At 41.9% G+C, this 21,752-nt stretch overlaps 1 protein-coding gene and 1 long non-coding RNA gene across 2 annotated transcripts in view; one reads left to right on the forward strand and one right to left on the reverse strand.

Annotated features, from left to right (window-relative positions):
• Positions 1 to 1,137: 1,137 nt before the first annotated feature.
• gpr4 (G protein-coupled receptor 4) lies at positions 1,138 to 19,771 on the forward strand. Its single transcript, XM_052078056.1, has 4 exons — positions 1,138 to 1,342; positions 15,570 to 16,129; positions 16,715 to 16,979; positions 18,722 to 19,771. The coding sequence occupies exons 2-4, from the start codon at positions 16,001 to 16,003 to the stop codon at positions 19,432 to 19,434; spliced, it is 1,107 nt and encodes a 368-aa protein (XP_051934016.1). The 5' UTR covers positions 1,138 to 1,342; positions 15,570 to 16,000; the 3' UTR covers positions 19,435 to 19,771.
• Positions 2,762 to 21,752, reverse strand: part of LOC127608751 (uncharacterized) — a 210,188-nt gene continuing 191,197 nt past the window's right edge. Inside the window, exon 2 of the long non-coding RNA XR_007964320.1 lies at positions 2,762 to 3,074. This is a non-coding gene — a long non-coding RNA (uncharacterized LOC127608751). The remainder of the gene's footprint in view (positions 3,075 to 21,752) is intronic.

Here is a 21,752-nt window from a genome sequence, read left to right on the forward strand (position 1 = left end):
TGTTAGCCACGATTGCTACGTTGGTAGCATGATTTATTTGTATTGGTGCGTTACCGTAACACTTTGTGTTAGTGGTTTGAGTTTGATTTTTTGTTGAATGTACACTCAATTAAAAATCAAAGGTGATAAAACTAACTGTCAAGCCAAAGTGTTAATCCATACTCGCACAGTAGGTGCCGTGCACCCTGAACTGGTTGCCAGCCGGTCTCGGGGCATAAGTAGACAAACAACCATTCACAGTCACACCTCAATCATCATCCTGCTAGTATGCCAAAGTTGTCAGAATGGGATTTAAACATCTCACTGTGCATGCAATTGTTTGCGTTCAACCTCCACAAAAAAAACATCACAGTTCCCATGGGTCTGTGTGAAATTGCACACATTGACTTTGACAACCTGTCCCATGCGAAAATCAGAAGTCGGATAGATGCTGTATCGCCTGTACAACTTCTGATGTGGCTCGTGAGCAGAACCGCTGCGTGAGAAGCCACGTTAAAGGACTAGGCGAGCTGCATTTCTGTGTGTGCCCACGTTTATAACGGTGTCGCGTTTTGTGTGAAAAGCAAAGGTGTCGTCATGTTTTGTCGTCACCAGTTGAACGCAACTGCAAAGAAACGTGAAACCACTTCTTCACATTCCTCCACATCGTTTTCATTAAAAGGCGGATTTGATTGTTTATGTCGGCACCATTAGAAGACTTCAATTGTGCACATGTGACTGTCTGTGTGCGTGTCAGTGTGCGAGTGTGTGTGCATGCAAACGTGTGCGTGAGTATTGTGTCTGTGTGTGTGTGTGTGTGTGTGTGAGTGGTTGTTCATGTGAGAATGCGTGTGGTTTTGTATGTAGGTTTGGATGTGTGTGCGCTTGTCTTTTTTTCGGTTTGAGCGTGTGAGTGTACATGCATGCGTCAATGTGTGCGTGTCTATATGTGCAAGTGTGTATGTGTTTTATGGGTAGTTTATGTGTGAGTGTGTGTCCACGTGTATAGCATGTGTAGAATGTAAAGGAGGTTGCACATGCAGGCCGAGCTCTTAACAGGAAGTAATGTCGTGTGGCAGCTGTTTTACGCCTCCTCCCTCATTCACTCATTCTCACCCTCATCACCCCCCCCCCTTCCCACCTCCTGCCTCTTTCTCTCCCTCACCGTCTCTCTTTCGCGTCAGTCTGCAGGCGGTCACCACTCGACTCACGTTGCCTGTTGTGCGTGTTACTCTTCCATTCTTTTCACTTTTACCCGCGGTGAATAGTTGGACTTTTTTCCCACCCTCTTTACCTCTGTTGGAATTTTGCAGCTTACTTTTATCATTTGCTTATTTTTTCAGAGGCGGACAAAAGAGTCAACGTGAGTACAAACTCTGTTTATTTGTCTATCCATCCTTCCACTCATCTGGCCATCTAAATAATTCCACCGGCTAATTTGCTGTTACATATTGCTATTCTTTAATGTGCACTTTAGCTTTCTTATGCCCATACAGTATTGGTCCTATTCGGTTGCCATGTACTCTGCTTTAAGTAATTCACTATAATATAAAAAAAAAATATATATTTTTACTTCAAGATGGCGCCGCGAGAGTGGCTGCCTTTACAGCAGCTCCTATATTTTGTTCTTCTACTTTCTCTTTCATAACTTTGCTGCTGTAAATTGGAATTTCTCCATTGGGAGACCAATAAAGGATTTCTTATCGTATAATAACAGCACTATATGATACTGTATAATATACAGTTCCGCATAGTTCAATTATTATATTATTATCATTGCTGTGGCCATTGCACTCTAGCAATAGTGACAAATGTTTTCTCCTTTTTTAAAATTGTGTTTTAAACATACGCAGAGACGGCAAGCAAGCCCATTTGATGAGGATCCTAATGTGTTTAACAGAGGCAAATGAGTTTTTAATTATTGTAATGAATGGACTTGTGACACACAAACAAGTTCTGTGTTGAGTCTTGGATTAGTCTTGTCACTTTAAGACACAAACGTTCCTCATCTGGACCTCTTGTGTATGTTGAAACGAAAACTTGTCCTCACAACAGCGCCACAGGCCGCCAACTATGAATACAAACAAGCCGGACTGCAAACTGTACGACACTCCGCAAAGCAACCCATCGATTGGCATGCTCACTGCAACGCCAGTGTGAAACTTGTCATATGAAATCGTCGCTTGGTCACTGACACTCCCCCCCCCCCCCCCTTTTAATAGCATCCTTCATTCCTGACATTTCTACTTTCTTTTAACCATCCTTTTTCGTTTTGTTTCCTACCGCCTGCCACATTTGTAACCCTTTACAGATGGCATATTAAATATCATTCGCGTGATGTCGTCCAGCAAATCAAGCGGAAGACAACGGCAGGCGCGCGTTTGTCTGGCAATCCCAAATGTTTCCTGACGTTCCCAACAATCAACAATGCTTGCTCAGTTCCTCCTCCAGAATTCCTGTTTGCCCCCCCCCCCCCCCCCGTCTTCTCAGCTTTGTCTTTGTCCTCAAGTCAGCACCGTCGCCATTTACTTCTTCGTCCGCTTAATTGATAGGAAGAAATACAACACAAAGCTAATGACCACATTCAAACTTTGTCATAAGAATGTAAAGTTGGCACTGGAGTCAGCGTGTATTACTCCTCTTGTTGAGACCTGGTTTTGAAAGTCTCACCTCATTGGCTGGCTTTTCTGTCATTAGTGTTGATTTATCCTTGGACCAAATCGATGTCAAACATTACAGCGCTGCTCTTGAGTACGGAGGGCCGCGGAAATAACTCATGTCATTTTATATACCGTATTGCCCCGAATATAAGACGGCCCTGATTATAAGACGACCCCCTCTTTTTCAAGACTCAAGTTTGAAAAAAGACTTTTTGAACACCAAATTAATTTTTATACAGAAAATAATTACAGTACATCTGAAACAAATGATTGACAATATATTTGAGAGAAAAAGCATGTTATTTTCTCTCATTCAAATCTTAATATCTGAACATTTAAATATGTAAACTGAAGTGCAATCACATTTGTAAATGAATGGCTTCTGGTTTTTGAAATGTAAATGACATCATAACTTCTCCTTAGCTGCCGGTTAACCTGGCCGATCTTCGACCCACTTTTCTCCAGATTGTCGCAACGTTTCTCCATTTTCTCTTATCTCTTCTATTATTTTCTTCTCTTTTGTTTTTTACCGCTATTTTTTATTTTTATTTTATTCTTCCCCCACTTTTTCTCTTATTTCAATGCAAAACACACCGTCTTATATTCGGGCCAATACGGTACTTTTTATAGGTTTGTTATTCGCAATTAAGTAGAAAACATCACAATATAATATGACATAAAAGTGGAATAAAAACATTCAAAATGTTTTTATTTGTTTTAGGAAAAGGTAAAATAGTCCAGACGCCAATATACATTGTAATGAACTTGAAAATGTGAGCAAATCAAACGTGAAGAAGAAACATCTCCCCGCGGCAGGAAGGATGCTTTGTTGAAATTGGAGCTGCGACCTCCAAGCCGGACAGACCTCTGCGGTCCACATGCGAGATTATTTTTTTGCTCCGTCCACCAGCGGCTCGTGACTGGAATGCTGGAGAAGAGACAAACAAGCCTCACAGCTAGGAAAAAGAAATGATGAAAAGAGAGACAATGTTCAAATGCCAGCAATTTTATGATCTAAAAAGGAGAGGAAGATAAATCGTTTCAAAGTTATGTTTTAGGATGCTTTTCCTGACATGTAAGGGGCCTCTTTCATTTTGCGACCGTTCAAAATTCTCTCCACCTTTTCTAAGGCCCCAGTTCCTGCATGGAACATGAAGATAAACACCAGAGGATGTCATGGGAAGGGAAGACTATCAGCCAGATGTGATTACGTCACGTCTCTCATTGGTGATTAGATAAAAGAAGCACCAACTATTTACTATTGCATAATGACTCCATCTCCATGACGCCTGGACAGGAAGTCACCAGGACGTACTTCTTCCCTCTCCTCCATCAAATCGTTTTGTATTTAAAATAGTCAAGTATGGTGGAAAATCTCTAGAAAAGTTGGCATCTAGCATCTAAGGCACAGGTGTCAAACTCAAGACCTGGGGGCCCAGATCTGGCCCACCACATCATTTTGTGTGCCCCACGAAAGCAAATCAAACATGTCAACTTCCACGATGCTTGCTAAACTCTCAAAAAAAAAAAAATTCTCCTATGTAATAAATAAGAGACATACTATAAACATTTTATTGTAACCACACCCCCCATGACAGTAAAACAATAGTTGAGTAAACTGTTATTGATTTTTAAAACATTTGGTTTCATTCATAACGGCCCTCCAAGCGAAACGGTAATTAAAATGTGGCCCATGACAAAAATGAGTTTGACACCCCTGATCTAAGGCATGAGAAGGAAAATCTAGCCCTCAATGCCATGTGTGATTTCGCAAATGGATTAGGTTAAAAACAAACAAACAAAAAACAGCCATTAAAACAAGTCTCATTTCCCTAAAACATTTCTACCTCCTCCCACCTTACTCCTCTGGCAATCTCCTCCATCCTGGATGAAATTTCTGGCGGGAGGTGCTAGCATCTAAACAAAGGAGCAAAGACCTAGAAACCTGCAATCAGACAAATAAGACGAGCCCGTAGTTTAACTCTTTCATTTGAAATCCTGCATCCAACTGGTTCACGCTTATTTCACGCAAAGTCACAGACGAGGAGCTGAAAGACTTCTCGAGAGTATGCATCAGACGTTCCTTCGATTTGAGCTAGCCTATGGGAAGCTCCTTGATGGATATTTAAAACAAGGCTCCTCATGGCGGTGTGGGAACAATTTCCCAGTCGGGTCACTGTTTTTGAGGAGCTAGGGGCTAGCAACGTAGCAAATAAGACTTAAGTTGAGGCCTTACTGTTTGAGCATAGTCCTTACTTCCAGGTCGACAAGAGTGGTCACTTCCTTTTCGAGAGCTATTCCAAGTCGTTATTTCCCGATAAAAAGTAGCCATTACTTCATGTACTGCCCTTTTGACGTCCTGTTGGAGGAAAGCTGCGACTCCATTTCAACCCTTTCAGAGACCGCGGTTACTCCAGTGGACAGTTTATCATGTTATCAGGTTACAGGGCGCATGAAAGGGTTAATGTTGCCTCTTTCATGTCCAATTGTGTCAACTCGCTTTTAACGGCAATATTTCTCCTCTTTCACACGGCTGTATGTCAATAATATCGAGCTGGTGGCTGGAGTGCTTTGTTGCCACGGCAATATGACATCAACGTGACGTCTTACTAATTGCAAGAGAGGAGAGGTTAACGGTTTGCGTTGAAGTCAAGGAGATGTGGGTTGTCTTTAAATGTCAACTCTCATTGAATTCGATGAATAATTTCAAGAACCTCTGACCTCTATTTACGCAACTGCACAGTTGTGGGACGATAAAAATTAGTAATCAAGCCTAAATAGGTCCCGTGATGCGGGAAATCCGGCATGGGGAAATTCCTGAGTGCTGATGTATTTTCTTCTGCTGTTTGAAAAGCATCAATGATGATTCAATGAAATTTTAATGAGCCTCTTAAAGAAACAAAACAAATTATTTTAATGGGATGTATTTATAGAGGGTACAAATGTATTCAGCAAGCGGGATGCTCGGAAACGGAAATTGTTTGCTGTCAATCATGTTAAGAGCTTACATTTAAATCTTATCAAGAAGTATGACTCGAATTAAAACTATTGGATATTTTTGTTCTTGGCATCCCACAGGAAACCTTTCTCAGCCATGGAAAATTCTGCCCCCCTCTATCAACATGAGAATTTGGTTGTCCTGCCTCTCATGATTTGATGCCTCAAAATGTTTCAAGGTCCAAAGCCCGAAATGGAACATTTTGTTTCGAAGCCACCATTATAGGGTAATTTTGACCACTTCCCGGGAAAGACTTTCCAAGACAAACTTTGTCTTGGCAAGTCTTTGTGAGTGGACGAAGCATCGTTGTTTGCAAGGTGGATGACTTGCCTTCCAACACCAAACTGGTAATATGCCAGCATATGATTTTTTTTCCTTTTTTTTTGGAGGGGGGGAGGGACAATTTGTCACTCAAAGCGAGATGTTCATGATGACTAGTCCCACAAAAATGTCTCAAGAAGCCAAGCCTGAAAAGATGAAAGGAAGACTGCCATTTTGCTTAGAACCGACCTTTATAGGGTACTTGACAAACTACTAACGAGAGATTTTGTCTGATTGCCACCAAATCTGAAGCACTTATATTAGACCGGGATGATCAACTGGCAACCAGAGTCTTGATTAATTCCCCAAACCTTGCCGTACAAAAATATTTGAATTTTATATATACTGTGTAGATATATTTCCATTATTATAGTTTTCATTATTTTTGTCTTACAAGGTCAGAAGTTGATCTTATTTTTGTTATGAGTAAGGAATGTCTAATTTTGGTGAAAATGAAAAAAATAAATAAATACTCGCCCAAAGCTCACCCTGTAGCGTCACTTGAAAAGTTTGAAAAATCGGTCCCTCAGACCAGTGCCACCGTGAAATTGGTTGGACATGTTTCTAGCAAGAGGACACAAAAAATGTCTCGGGGACCAATATGAGGATTTCAACAGGAAGTGGCCACGTTTTGATTAGAAACGGCCATTTTGGGCAAATTCCATTGCTCGTACAATTTAATCTGCCCAAACAGCTTTTTTTCCCTCGCACCACATGACCTGATGATCATTTTGAGTATTTGCCATGAAAAAGGTGTAAGAGGGCCTCTTTAGTGCTGCTTGCTTCTTTCATTTTTGTCTACTAACGAGAATATGTGGCATAATTAAGCGACTAGCAGTAAATCAGATTCCATCAATAATGAGTGAGGTCTTGCACTGCAACGGGAATGCAAAGAGGAAAAACATGACCACATCCGTCATCATGCGCAACCACAACAAAAGCGACCAATCAGACAAAAGTACAGAACGCAGGAAGTGAAAGAGGAAGCGCATTGACACGCACACAAAAAGCACAACACTATTGTACCACAATCTATCATATCATTGTAACACAAGTACCACACAGGGAAGAGGGGATTAGACTAGAAAAAGTATTGTTAGGCTGATGCCCATCAAAATTGACTTGCCTTTGTTGGGGTCTTCTTGTGGTCTCGCTCACATGATATTTTTTTGGTCAAAAGGCTCAAGTTTCTCCTCATGTTGTGCATCAAAACATTGTGTAACCTTCCATACAGGTTCACGTCCTTTGTTTGAGGTGTGGCTTTTTGCCAGACGCCGCTCATGTTTGTTGTCTTGTACTTGCGTGTGTGTGTGTGTGTGTGCGTGTGTGCCTTAGTGTGTGTGTGGGTGTGCCTTAGTGGGTGTGTCTGGTGTTTATTAGGAAGCTGGCTGCTCTTGTTCAGCCAACAAATCAGATGCTACAAGCGAAATGACCCTCGAGATATCATACATCATCTCTCTCGCTGACACACGCACACACACACACATGGTTATCTGTTCACAATGAGATGAGATCAATGAAGCAAAAGGTGGACATTTATTAAAGTCATTTTCAGGATTGCGAGATATGCAATGGGTTTTCCACTCTCGCAATGGGTTTTCCACTTGTGTGTGAAATGATTGCCCACTATTTTCAACCTGCACATTTGTGCAGGTTGCACTAACTGGGTACTTCTTTGATGTACCATTTTGAATGACATCCAATACGAGATACCACTGGACAACGGAAAATTTTGATCAGGGATGGCTTTGTGTGTCCCTAAATGTATTTTTGTTACTGATTTAGATTTTGAGATATTTCTGTTTTTCTTTTTAAGTTTGACCCATAAAAACTTTTTTTACCATGCATTGTAATTTATGGCTATGACCATCCATCCATTTTCCGATCCGCTTATCCTCACAAGGGTCGCGAGGAGTGCTGGAGCCTATCCCAGCCATCTTCGGGCAGTAGGTACTAGTTGACACCCTTAACTGGTTGCCAGCCAATCGCTGGGCACACAAAGACGAAAAACCATCTGCGCTCACACCTAGGGACGATTCAGAGTGTTCAATCAGCCTGCAATGCATGTTTTTGGAATGTGGGAGGAAACCGGAGCACCCGGAGAAAACCCACACAGGCTGGAATCGAGCCCGGTACCTCTGCATTGTGAGGTCGATGCACTGACACACTGGGCCACCTATGGCTATGACGTTTCAGAAAAAAAAATCATCCTTTTGCTAAACCTAACCCATAATTCATAATTATGACTACCGGTAAATATATAGCAAAATTTCTATTATTATTATTATTGTTATTATGAAAATCTGATGCGCTCAAGAACCAATAAGAGCAGATTCTGAAAAAAATCACATCAAAACGTTTACCGGTACTTACATCTCTGATTAAAATATTTAGTTCAAAATTTCATTTAAGTCATATGCGGATAATTTTGTACTTTCTGTTTTGATAGACATGTCCACCCAATTTTCTTTTTTCCACCCAATGTATCTATTTATTGATAAGATGTGTGGGCTTTCCGTCAAGGATACTGACAATTGCGTCAGTATTTTAGTCAGAGTTATTCAAAGTATGAGCCCCAGTATTTAGTGCTTTGAATCAAAATGGCCAACTTCCTGCTACATTCCAGGCATGGGTACTTGGGGCTTTTTTGTATTACGCAACTCAATTGCATTCAGTTTTGTGTCAATAGACTGGTGGCGGTGCTTAATTTTTTGTAACTTTCCACAAGAATGGGAATTCACTCAAAATTGCTGCTTCAAAACAAAATGGGGGGATTCCTGATCAATTTCAGGAAGAGGGTCTTGAGACTTCACGACGTTCATCCTCTTTTGTGCAACCAATTTTACGTCAAGAGAAACTGGTGTCACGAGATGATTTTCTCTAACCTTCAAAGGCTGCTACTGAGTGAGAACGACTCGAGTGAGTTTTAGATGGTTGTGTTGGGGACCTCTAGAAAACCACCACAAAATTTTACCAGAATGCAAGTTTTGCAAACATTGGTGAATTTTCGGGTCTGTTTGTCAATAGATTAATAAAGGCAGCAATTGTACTACATCATCCTGACAACTCTTCCTGATATTTTGATTATTCATTTGGCCACAGACTTTCTGTCAAGAGTTTGGACTTCCACACAGGAAGTGACACCATCAAAAAGTTTACTGATGTCATTGTGTTTTCATTCTCAGTCTGGCACCGCACCTGAAATTGCCTTTGCAGGGTTTTATGTGAGCCAACAGGAAAGAAGGAAGGAAAGAAAGGAGTGTGTGTATGTGTGTGTTTTGTCAGAATCTTTATTCAAACAGGCTTTTGTCATACACACGCGTGGAGAATATCCACACATAATTACCGCACAGTCGCTTCTAAATGGTGTTATTGTTGAGAATTAAGATGATAAGGCAAGATGGTGGTGGTGGTGGTGGTGGGTGTTGACGTGCATGTACCTCTCAGTATAGACGTATCCACCCATGGTAACACAATTCAATACTAAAACTGAAACACGATGGAGTGTGCGGCAAACATTTGTGACTCCTATGCGAAGCACCTGACGCGTGAAGTCAGCTGACCCTTTGCTTTGCTCCGATTGGCTGCAGATTCAAATACATCACTTCTTTCCTATTGGTACAAGTAAAGTGGAGTTCGTTATTGCCGATATTGACGCTGATATTTTTTCTTTCCTTCTGTTCCTTACCAATCGCCAACACTGAAATTTACCCTGATACTTCTCAAATCCTCACTGATATAAGTAAATATGTATGTAAATAGTAAATATTGCTGAGAACAATAAGCCTAAGAAAGAAGCTGGTGCCACCGACACACTCTGGAGAAAGACACTTTGCAGTTCCTATAGCATGTACAATTAAAACAGAGGCTGGTACCACATGTATCAATATGGATAGACACCTTATGTGACACCGCCACTTTATATTTAGCTACTGATACAGATAAAATAGCATCCAACATATTCACCGATATTGACATTGATACCGATAGTTTACATTTCCTTAGGAATACAAGTAAAATAGAGGCTTGTATCACTGATACCATAATCAGTACATTTACATTCATTTTTATTTGGATACCAAAACTTTACATTTCCTTCAGGCTCGTCTTGCCAATGTTAATAAATGAAAAATCCTTACTGATACAAGTAAAAGAGAGGCTGGTATCACTGGTATCAGTACCAATACTTCACAATTAGTTACAGGTACAACTTAAATAAAGGCTTTTATTGTCAATACAAATATTGATACCAGGAAGCTGATATTGCAGATACTGATATGATACCGACACTTCACATTTCCTGACTGATCCCGAAATAAAATCTCAGCTGTTGCTTCCAACACCAATATTGATATTTTACATTGTCCCATTACAAGCGAAGTCGAGGCAGACACAACACCAATAATTTACATTTTGTCGCTAATACAAGCACAGTCTGGTCTTGCCATTACTGATATGTTGTTTGATGCCTGAGGGGAGCGCTGTTGACACTATGACTGTGTTTTGTTTTCTGTTGACTTCCTTTTGTGGGTTATTTAGCACTTAGCTAATGTAGTGTGGTTCACCTGTGTCACTGAGGTCCCAATGAAGGTCAGGTTCTTTGTGTTAAAAGTGAGTGAGACAGTCAGGTCTCACTTCCTTGCGACCCTGTTGGACTTCCCGTCTTTGTTTGACTCTCCAGTCAAGTCTAACCTCAGCACCTGAGTCTGCTCATGTCTATTTATAGTTCGTACATTGCTGACATGCTTGATCCTTGAAAGCTTTTCTAGAGTTCCTTTACAGGATGGCCAGCCCAGTGGCGAACATATTAGTCACGTGGCGAAATATGACGTTTTTTTTTCACGATTTAAAACAGCTCACGGTTGTCTTAAATTTTTGCTTTTTCGCATTTTGCTAAATTTCCCCACATTAGTCAATTTTTAGTAAGACTTCATTCTTGTAAGCCTCCCCTCCCCACACACACACACACACTTTTAACATGGATGGCCTTTCCTTACTCCTCTTTCCAAGCATCTGTTTTCTCTGTGGGCGACCCGGTAGTCCAGTGGTTAGGACGTCGGCTTCACAGTGCAGAGATACCGGGTTCGATTCCAGCTCCGACCTCCCTGTGTGGAGTTTGCATGTTCTCCCCGGGCCTGCATGGGTTTTCTCCGGGTGCTCCGGTTTCCTCCCACATTCCAAAAACATGCATGGCAGGCTGATTGGACGCTCTCAATTGTCCCTTGGTGTGAGTGTGAGCGTGGATGGTTGTTCGTCTCTGTGTGCCCTGCGATTGGCTGGCAACTGATTCAGGATGTCCCCCGCCTACTGCCTGAAGACGGCTGGGATAGGCTCCAGCAACCCCCGCGACCCTGGTGAGGATCAAGCGGTTCGGAGAATGGATGGATGTTTTCTCTGTCCAGAATATGTACATTTTTGTCCCAGGGCTTCTATGTCATGACATGTGCCTGCTCAGTGGTTCTTTGGTTTCTCCAATATACACATCAGTGCGTTCCTCACTGATTCCTCACCAGATTGTCATTCTGGCGAAGTGGTGTCCCGTCTACGGAAGGAACCAGCCTACGTCTAGGTGTTTCCAGCTTCAAAGTGTACTGGAATGATACGTTGGTTAAAAATCTTTCACACTCTTTCAAACCTGATACATATGGAACGAGCCTGTCGCTCTTTTCATTCTCATCCACATCACTCTTGTGCCTTCTGTAACTAGATCCACTTTTTACAAATGACTGCCTGGGGTAACCGCGGGTTTTGAGTGCTTTCTTTTTTGGCATGTGAGCTGCTTGGAATATTATCAACTCTGTGGTGTAGTGTTCTGATAACACCTGATTTGTGTTCCACTGGGTGGTCTGAGTGATAAAAATAAATATATAAAAGGTGTGTGTGGGGGTGTGTGTGTGTGTGTGTGTGGTTTCTGATTTTAATCCATGTGTCATCCGCATAGCTGTACCAATGACTGGCTGGACCTGGATGGTATAGTAAAGCTCACATTGTCCCACACAATGACATCGACAAAATACTAATGCTCAAGCCCCGAGACAAGATCTTGTGATCAGCAGATGTTGAGTGCTGCATGGCCCCAATGTTACATAATGGTGGAGAACCCCATGATTGCAGATGGCAGCAAAGCATGAGCCATTGCCACCACCCTGACTGGAGGGCTGCATAATAGCATAATCAGGCGGTGTCTTTTTAAGGAATCCAGTTGACCCATTCGTTATGTAAGTGGCACAGAACATCTGCCTGCACATTGTTGCTCCTTGAACCTCTCGGAGTTGTACTCTGTACAGTTTCTTTTTCTTTCTGTTGCGTTTGAGGATGCAATCAAAGATGGGAAAGGCTGGCACTATTGGTACCTTTAAAATTCACATGATCTTGAAAGATTTTCTGCTATACTTCAGGCCGTTTGATGGCATTGTTTTTCCGTTGACCGACCTTGTCAACAATGAGGACCTCTTGGTGGGGGGCTGGGGGGGGTTTAAACAGATGGCCACCCCCACTGCTGTGTGAGTCTTGCTATTCCACAACAAAAGAATATGTAGTTATCTAAAAAAAATATATGGATATTTTTAGGAATGAAACCTCTGTTGTTGTTGTATTTTTAAGAACACTAAGGTTTACTATGCTACTGTATTTTTGAATGTTATTCATTATGGTGGTACGAGCAGAGCCAAGTATGATTTGAGGATTTATTTTATGTAAAAAGATTTTAAAATTATTTTACTAGCGGAAGCAGAGCTCAGAGCATACATGGACATAACGCAAAATGTCGTTCTTAGTTTTTAATTGATTGTAAATACCCAAATATAAAATATCAAATTGGCAACACTTCATTTTTGGCTATACTGCATCATGAACATGTTATGCTAGCAATGTAGCTGCCTTGACGTGCTACTGTGCACTTGTGTTAAAGAGCTGGGTGGATTTTTTTTTGGGGGGGGGGCAAAGACATTGAGGGAGGCGACTCAATTACATTTGTGATTTCATGGAACATGTAACCACTCATCTTCATGTCAACAATTTAGCCAAAGATTATTATACCATTAGCGGCCCGGTAGTCCAGTGGTTAGCACGTGGGCTTCACAGTGCAGAGGTACCGGGTTCGATTCCAGCTCCGGCCTCCCTGTGTGGAGTTTGCATGTTCTCCCCGGGCCTGCGTGGGTTTTCTCCGGGTGCTCCGGTTTCCTCCCACATTCCAAAAATATGCATGGCAGGCTGATTGGGCGCTCTAAATTGTCCCTAGGTGTGAGTGTGAGCGTGGATGGTTGTTCGTCTCTGTGTGCCCTGCGATTGGCTGGCGACCGATTCAGGGTGTCCCCCGCCTACTGCCCGGAGACGGCTGGGATGGGCTCCAGCACCCCCCGCGACCCTGGTGAGGATCAAGCGGCTCGGAAGATGAATGAATGAATGAATGAATATTATACCATTATTATGAGAAGCTAACGCTAACCTGTATGAACACTGCAACTTTGCTTAGCTTTCGGATTTGAAGTGACAGCGTTTGGACGGCCAAGCTCTGGAACTTTGTCCATCTTAGCCGATCATGTCGTTGGCTGAGAAACTCTGTGTGGTTATAGTTATGACGTTACTTACTCCCATTGTGATGTTACAATCTGGCAAAATTCAGAGGGGTTCGCTCACAGACACATTTTTAGAAATAGGCCGCTAACCAAAGATTTACTCAGTTGTATAATTTCATGAATTCCAGACTTTCATAAAAATCTGTGACCTTTAAAATAATACACAACAAATTGATCAAAGATCAAAGTATATCGTTGGAATCATGATAATAAAATAATAGGAACAAGTCTTCAGCCCTCTGAGTTGTTAGTTTAGCTCTGTGCCAGCGAAAACATATGACGCCATGTTGACTGAGTGTTGTTTGACGAGCTCTGGCATGGGATCAAACGCTGCCGGGTTTTACCAAACATCATCATACATTCTGATGTACGACTCCATTATAAACACACGACATTGCAAAACTCATTTCAACTCTTCCCATAATCAGTCCTGGTGAAATGAAACATGATATCAATGGATAGATCCCTCCTTCCTTCCTTCTGAGTCAGGCTAAAAGCTAAGACTGGATTATAAGCTATGATGGTTTTTTTTTTAAATGAATTTGCTTTTTTGTTGTAAATAATATGTGATAATATTAGTTGTATATTTTAAAATGAGTTAAAAAAATACAGTTCTTAGAAACGGTATGTTTGTGTCTTACTACTGGGCATTGTGTCTCATTTTGTTTCATGCATGCCTTTTCGCTCTGTCACAGCACTTTAGAAAACATTTTTAAAGGTGGTTTAATTAGTTCTTATTTAGTGCAATTTTTGTCAATTATAAAATATTTTTTAAATTATTAAATTACTCACTATACAGTATATATATATATATTCACTTTAGAGTCTTTTATTTTACCAGCACTTTGTACGCAGCGATGGCTGTTTGAAAGTGCTCTATAAATACTGTTGACTTGACTTGACTTGACTTGACTGATTAAATAATTGCCGATTGAATGACAATCAAAGGATTCATAAACAAGAAAATGAAATGAGAATGACTATTATCGTTATGAATTATTTTAAATATTTTTCATACACTTCAAGTTTTTATTTTTATTTTATTTACCTTATTGTGGCCCATTTGCCCATTTTTTTTTTTCCAAGATGGCGCCCGAGTAGGCAGCCTTCGGCAAGTGCTCTTCAAGAGCCTTGCTTTTTTGTTCTTTTTTGCTGTTTTTGTCTTTTGTTTTGTCACATGTTGTTTGTTGTTTCATTGTGTGGACCTGATATGGACTGTTTTCAGCGCTTTTTGGCCACGACATTCGTCAAAGGAGCAGTATCTGTGCTTGGTGGTTGCGCCTTCTCGGCAGCACGCCTGTACCAGCACAGATTTTGATTGGGAGGAATGTCGGCGCCATTGACTGTCGGTGCTGGATAGACCTGGGGCGCTTGTGTTTTTTGCGCCAGTAATGGGCAGCATTTTTCACAACCCCGATTTGTTCAGTGGCTATGTCAGCGCTGTTGGACAGTTGGCGTTGGTGCGGCTGGATGGATGGCCGCTGAAGTTGAGGATGAGGAGAGAGGAGCGTTGGCGAAGAGCGCCGATGCGTATTTGGAACCGTGAGTTGCCGCTTGGAATTGAAATGGATTTCCATGGGACAGGAGAAGTGAACCAATCTCTTTTTTCGTCAATGGATGCTACAGCTTCTTGTTGACTTTGAAACTTAGCTTGTAGCCGACGTGTGCACATTTTGAGCATGACGTCTCTGATCCACTGGTTAAAGGACACTGATTCTCTCCTCTTTCATCTCAAACCGCTTCAAACAACAAAGCGTGTGACGGAAAAGTGGTTAGGACTGTACGACTGTCCGTGTTTTATGTTATGTATTGTGTTTATTATTTTACTTTATGTTAACTGTTTTGTAAAGCGCTTTGTTACAGCTGCCGCTGTTGTGAAAGCGCTATATAAATCAGCATGTATTGTATTGTATTGTATTGTATTTTTCAAAATCAAAATGTGACTCTTGAGCACAAACATTTATTTTCCCAGCCCTGTTGTCGAAATTTTAACGACTGTAGAAACTGATCATATTGACAATGTCTGTGTTACAGGTGGTGTGCACAAGAAGCTGTGCTGCTGTGTCAAGTCATCACACGTCCAGCAGCCACACACACGCACACACACACACACACATCAAGCTCACTAATCTGTAAAAGATTGATGAGGCCCACTCAGGCCTTGCGAGGCCTGGTCCAGCGTCGATAAGGCGGCTTGCATTTCACCGCCATTCAACCCTCCTTCTCCTCCAATCGGACACAGTGCCTTGACAAGGGGTGTGGCAGGAGTGGCGGATGATGATAAATTCAAGGACCTTGCACGGGAATCGAGAGCCATGACAGGTCACGGGAAGGACGCCTCGGCTCGGGCCGGTCGGGAGGAGGAGGAGGACGGCATGTTATCGTTAAAATGGCGGACGAGCAGGAAGCCACAGAGCTGAGACTGACTTAAGCCGCATAAAACACACGCAAACGCATTCAGGACAATGTGCAACATCTCCTTCTGTAATGTGGACAGCAAGGTGGATCAATTTTTCCAGCCCACGCTCTACATCATCGTCATGGTGCTGGGCCTGCCCACCAACTGTTTGGCTTTGTGGGCTGCCTACATGCAGGTGAGCATCGACAAAGTCAAGAAAACACACGCTTGTGCTGCGTTCAATGTGCATGCCGGTCCACTAGTGGCTGCTGTGAGCACAAAATAAGCGGGGATTCGTCAACCAAAAGACACAAGCAAGGATTGCAGATAACAAGCAACTGACATGGTGGCTTGGATAAAGGGGCAGCAGATGGTTTCAACTTTTTAGTCTTTTTTTTTTATTTTTTTACTGCGTATTCCATGCAGGGTTATGGATTTTTCATAGTGGTTGTTATTACCTTTTGACTTCAGCCAGTTACCCTTCTGCAGCACATCCTCTGTGTCTTCTCTGCTGGTTGCCTTCTGTTACACCAGAGCAGCCCACAGGTGGTCTCAAGCTGACGACGACTGTTGCCTGCAGAAGTTTATGGCTGAATGTAAACAAACATCTGCAGTTGCTGCTGGAACAGGTTGCTGACTCTCAGTGCCAGGAAACGATTCACTTCTTCTTCCTTCCTTCACCATCATTTTAGTTATCGTGCATTGTTTCGCACTCTATGGATTTTTTTCCAAACATTCGTCATTTTCATCTTGATTTGGTGTCACCTTCTCCTGCATCGAGGTGAGACAACACAACGAGCTGGGCGTGTACCTGATGAACCTGTCCGTGGCAGACCTGCTGTACATCGGCACACTGCCGCTGTGGATCGACTACTTTCTCCAGCGCGACGACTGGATCCACGGCCAGGAGAGTTGCAAACTCTTCGGCTTCATCTTCTACACCAACATCTATGTTAGCATCGCCTTCCTCTGCTGCATCTCGCTGGACCGATACCTGGCGGTCGCCTACCCGCTCAGGTTTGTTAAGGTCCGACGTGTCAAGACAGGTACGTCCCTTTCGGTAGTTATCAATGGAGTACACAGGGTGGGACAAAATAGCGAAACCATCATGCAGTTTAGGAATTTCACAACATTGTTTCCTGTCAAAGTATCATTTAGTATCCCTCACTGCATTGTGATATCATTATTGTTGGCAGTGTATCAGTGATATGGGATAAGGATATCATTATAATGCAACTGCAAATCGTATTGGATTGATATGTCACCGTCAGATGTAAGGCATAATCACTGCACTGTGATCTTAGCGTTACATTAGCATGATCATTGCACTGATATGACAATATCAGATATGCAGTAGTCAATCGTCTCTCATGATTTTGTATCCTATCCATAATGTACACTGAAGGGCAGCACAAAATATCACGATGAAATGAAATTATGTCGTGATTACCTACCATAGTACAGTAATGGTATGTGAAAAAAGTGATATTGAATTCCATCTCTGATGTAGCCTAAGGGTGGGACAACCTAACATATACATACATATATAATCATGATAGAGTAGAGCAATATTGAAATATCATTACCTCTCTTGGTACAGTATCGATACACTAACATCAAATGTACCACACAGTCACTGTATATGGTGATTGGTGGCGCAAAATATGTTGTGGTATAATTTCTATTACAACACAATACAGTAGAGCAGGTGCGGGCAAACTACGGCCAGCGGGCCGGATCCGGCCCATTGGTCTTTTTAATCCGGCCCGCCGAAGATTCGTGCACAATTAAGGTTTGATTGCATTAATTTCGTTTGGACTAGTAATGACAGGTATTTCAACACCAGGTGGCACAGTTACTTCAAGTTGCAGAGCGCAGGGAGGGAGGGGAAGACGAAGAAAGAGGGAGAGAGTAATGACCATGGAAGGGAAAGTGATATGTATCTGATTAAACGAAGCGGGTAACAAAGTACGAAACATTCAGGAGACGCCTGGAGTCGGAAAGACTCAAATCTACGAGACTTTGATAAACAACGAAGCGATTCTTACTCAGTCCGATTCTGGCAATTTCCATGCTCAGAGTGAATTGCTTGTGGCTCGAGTAAATGAACATTTCCTAGAATGGTTTAATTGTTAACGTGTTAAAAACTTTCCGCAAACTGTACCCCTAATAAGAGACCAGTCAAATGTGTAGAGTGTGAACAACAGGGGGCTCAGTACACATCCTTGAGGAGAACTGGTGCTGAGTGTGATGGTGGAGGAGAATGTTACATTCTTACTGTCATACAAAGACATTGTGCTGTCTTCTTTATTTTCTATTTCTATTTCTAACTTTTGGTACGGCCCTCGACAATATTTTCTGCTTCTCATTTGGCCCCCTCCGGGAAAAGAATTGCCCACCACTGCGGTAGAGTATTGACATGTGGACATCAGATATAGCTCATAATTGCCATATCATGATATTGGCATTATTGCTGGCAAAGTGTCATGATATTGTGTCCCGCCTCTCATGTAGACTCTAGTCTGGCAAAAAAAATATTCATATCACGATATACAGCATATTGATATAATGTTACAATATAGTGATATTACAGTATACCACCATTAGACATGGGTGGGATAATATATTGGTATTGATACCACTCAGAGTACAGTATCCACATTGTGATGTTAGTGTTACTATTGGAAAAGTATTTTGATCCCAACTCTGATATATTTGAAAAGGACAAATGTATTGGGACACTCACGATAAGTGACCACCTGTCTTATTGTCCCCTCTCCTTGTGTAGCAATCCTGGTGAGCGCCATCGTGTGGCTCATGGAGATCATAGCCAACTCGGCGCCACTTTTCCACGACGAGCTCTTCCAGGGTCGCTTCAATCACACTTTCTGCTTCGAGAAGTACCCCATGCAGGATTGGGTGGCGGGGATGAACCTCTACCGGATCTTCTTAGGCTTCCTGGCTCCGTGGACCGCCATGCTGGTGGCCTACCGCGGCATCCTGGTCGCTGTGCGTTGCAACGTCTCCACTGAGCGCCAGGAGAAGGCCAAGATCCAACGGCTGGCACTGAGTTTGATTCTGATCGTGTTTTTCTGCTTCGGGCCATACCATGTCCTCCTCCTTGTGCGGAGCGTGATATTTCTCAAGAAGCCATGCGATTGCAGTTCCGAAGAGCGCTTGTTTGCCGCCTACCACGTCTCACTGGCGCTCACCAGCCTCAACTGTGTGGCCGACCCCATATTGTACTGCTTCGTCAACGAGGGTGCGAGGCACGACGTGGGCCGGGCACTGTCCGTGCTACTGTCGGCAGCATGCTGCAGGGGTTCCGCTTCCTCGCCGTCGCAGGCCGACGTGCTCAACGCCGCCTCCGTCACCTTGGAAACACCCCTGGCAACCAAGAAGCAGCCTTGCGTCTGCGCCGACAATAGCCAGGCCGGGGAATACAAGACGGAACTGGTGGCGCTGAAGGAGGAATGTCTGCAGATGAGCATACTCAAGTGATTGTAGGCTGGACAAAAAAAAAGGTGCTTTGACGCATTCGTCAGGGCTCCAGATGAAAATTTTGGTTTCAAAGTAGGATTGGGGATTCAAATGAGGTATTCAAACTACAACTAGGGTTTCAAACAAGAGTTCGGGTTTCAAATGATCGTTTCACATCAAGTTTTGAATTTCAAATCAGGGGCGGGGTTTCAAATGATGGTTTCAGACCGTAGTTAGGCTTTAATAGTCTGATTCTTTTGAGGCCAGTGCCAATTCTGATATTTGGCAGAATAAAATTCAAAGTGACTATTCGGCTGTTTAATAATAGACAAAAATAATAAATAGAATATCTTCTTTTTTTTTTTTTTTTTTGGTCCCTGAATGCTTACTACAGCAAAGACATTAATTCCAGCCAGAAAATTTGCTTCCAGTAATTGTTTAATACATAGAAAAATTGGCAAAAATTGGCCAGTTTTTTTTTTGTAGGCAGGGGCAGTTTTTTTTATGTTTGAACATCATTATCTTTGTCTTATGCTGTAATGTGCAAATGAGTACAAACTATTTTTTAAAGTTTCAGTTTATAAAAATCAGCCAGTGTTTTTACAGATTTTAAAATTGCAAATAACGGCCGATTAAATCACCCATCTGATTAGTAGGACGGGCCCTATTTCAAAGGAAACTTTAAAGCCTGGGGTAAGGTTTCAGTTAACAAACAAGGTTCCGAATTTCAAAGGAGGGTGAGAGATTCTAATTCGGGTTCAAAGGAGGATTGGGGTCAAATGATCGTTTCAGGATATAGTTAAGTTTACAAATTGGGGTTTCAAAGTCAGAATTGGCTATTGTACTCTTGTGTTTCTGGTGTCAGACGTTGTGATGCTTGCGAAGATAAAGCAAAATGTGTCACCATCCCATTGAGGTACCAAGCTCAGTGGTAGGGTACTAAAGGGACATTTCCACATCCGAAGCGCGAAGGGGACCAGATGGCTTGATGGGAAAGGTGACGGAGGACATGCCACTTCCTGTTGTAGAGGAAGCGATGTTAGGTGTGATCGACCAACGTTTGACCGGAAGGAATCAGGAAAGTTCATTGATGTCTTTCAGACGGGATTCCAGTTGGGATCCTTCTTGCATGAACTGTAACTTTTTCCCGCCACGTCTGCCGATGTTCACACTTTTAATGCATGCATTGACACACTTAAAAAAAAAAATTATTTTGAAAGTCAAGATTGTAAGTTATTGTTTTATTAATGACCAGAAGAAAGCACATTGTCACCTCAACAACGCAGACTCAAATCTTTGGGGTCATTGTCTTGTCTTATCCGACTATTTTCAAATACTATGTACCCTGTAAATAGATTTCAAAGTATGGTTTCAAAGTAGGGTTCTAAAGTGAAGTTAAGGTTTCAAATTGAATATTGAATTGGCTATTCCATAGATAGACCTGAAAACCTGGACTCACCCCCACCGACCCATTTTTAACATGCTTATATTTACATTTTATATTTATTGATATACTTTTTGTTCTTCTACTTCTCCCTTTCATAATTTTTGCTGCTGTAAATTTGGAATTTCTCCATTGTAAGACACATAAATGTTATCTTATCTTAAATTGGGGGTTTTAAACTGGGAGTAAGTTTTCAAAGTAGGGTTTTAAACTGGGGTTAGGGTTTCCAAGAAGAATTACTATTTCGGGTTTATAAGTGGGGTTAGGGTTTGCAATTAGAGTTTGGGTTTGCAAGTATAGTTAGGGTTTAGGATTTGCAAGTAGGGTTTGGGTTGAGGGTTTGCATTTAGAAGGGTTAAGGCAGTGGTCCTCAACTACAAAGGCTGTCGGTCCACTTTTTTTTTTAATAAGACCAAGGTCCGGTCCCATGCACGGCGGTCATGGGGAGCAGGGCTATATGCCAATTTAGTATGGTCAAGCCAAGCTTATACAAATCAACATTCCTCACAACCAACCAATAATGGGGTGCATGAAAATAACAATTATTCACTTTGTCAGTACACAGCAAATAATGAGAGGTATTGTGTTGAGGCAGAGGAACTATTTTATTTTGTTAAGTTGTGCCTGCTTAATAATAGAAATAGCCCTTTTAGGGAAATAAGACATTTTTATTTTAACTTTGTTAAACAGTAGTTGTCTTTTTCCCCCTTAATTTAACAAAAGCAAAACAAAATACTCGTTTTACCAAAATAAATACTAAACATGAAAACAAAAATATTATTTTCATTTCTACACTTTCCCTTTTCCGATCCCCTCTGAAATCACTGAAAAATATATCAGAAGAGGAGTTAAAATCATTTTAAATACTGACACAAGGGACCACGGGAATGTGCAG

This window comes from Hippocampus zosterae, chromosome 10 (genome assembly GCF_025434085.1).
Source record: "Hippocampus zosterae strain Florida chromosome 10, ASM2543408v3, whole genome shotgun sequence".
NCBI lineage: Eukaryota > Metazoa > Chordata > Actinopteri > Syngnathiformes > Syngnathidae > Hippocampus > Hippocampus zosterae.

Excerpts from the sequence above, each read along its gene's own strand:
- gpr4 (XM_052078056.1), top strand. The coding sequence starts at position 16,001 with ATGTGCAACATCTCCTTCTGTAATGTGGACAGCAAGGTGGATCAATTT. Across the intron at positions 16,130-16,714 it reads TGTGGGCTGCCTACATGCAG|GTGAGACAACACAACGAGCT; the intron begins GTGAGCATCGAC and ends TCCTGCATCGAG. Across the intron at positions 16,980-18,721 it reads GGTCCGACGTGTCAAGACAG|CAATCCTGGTGAGCGCCATC; the intron begins GTACGTCCCTTT and ends CTCCTTGTGTAG.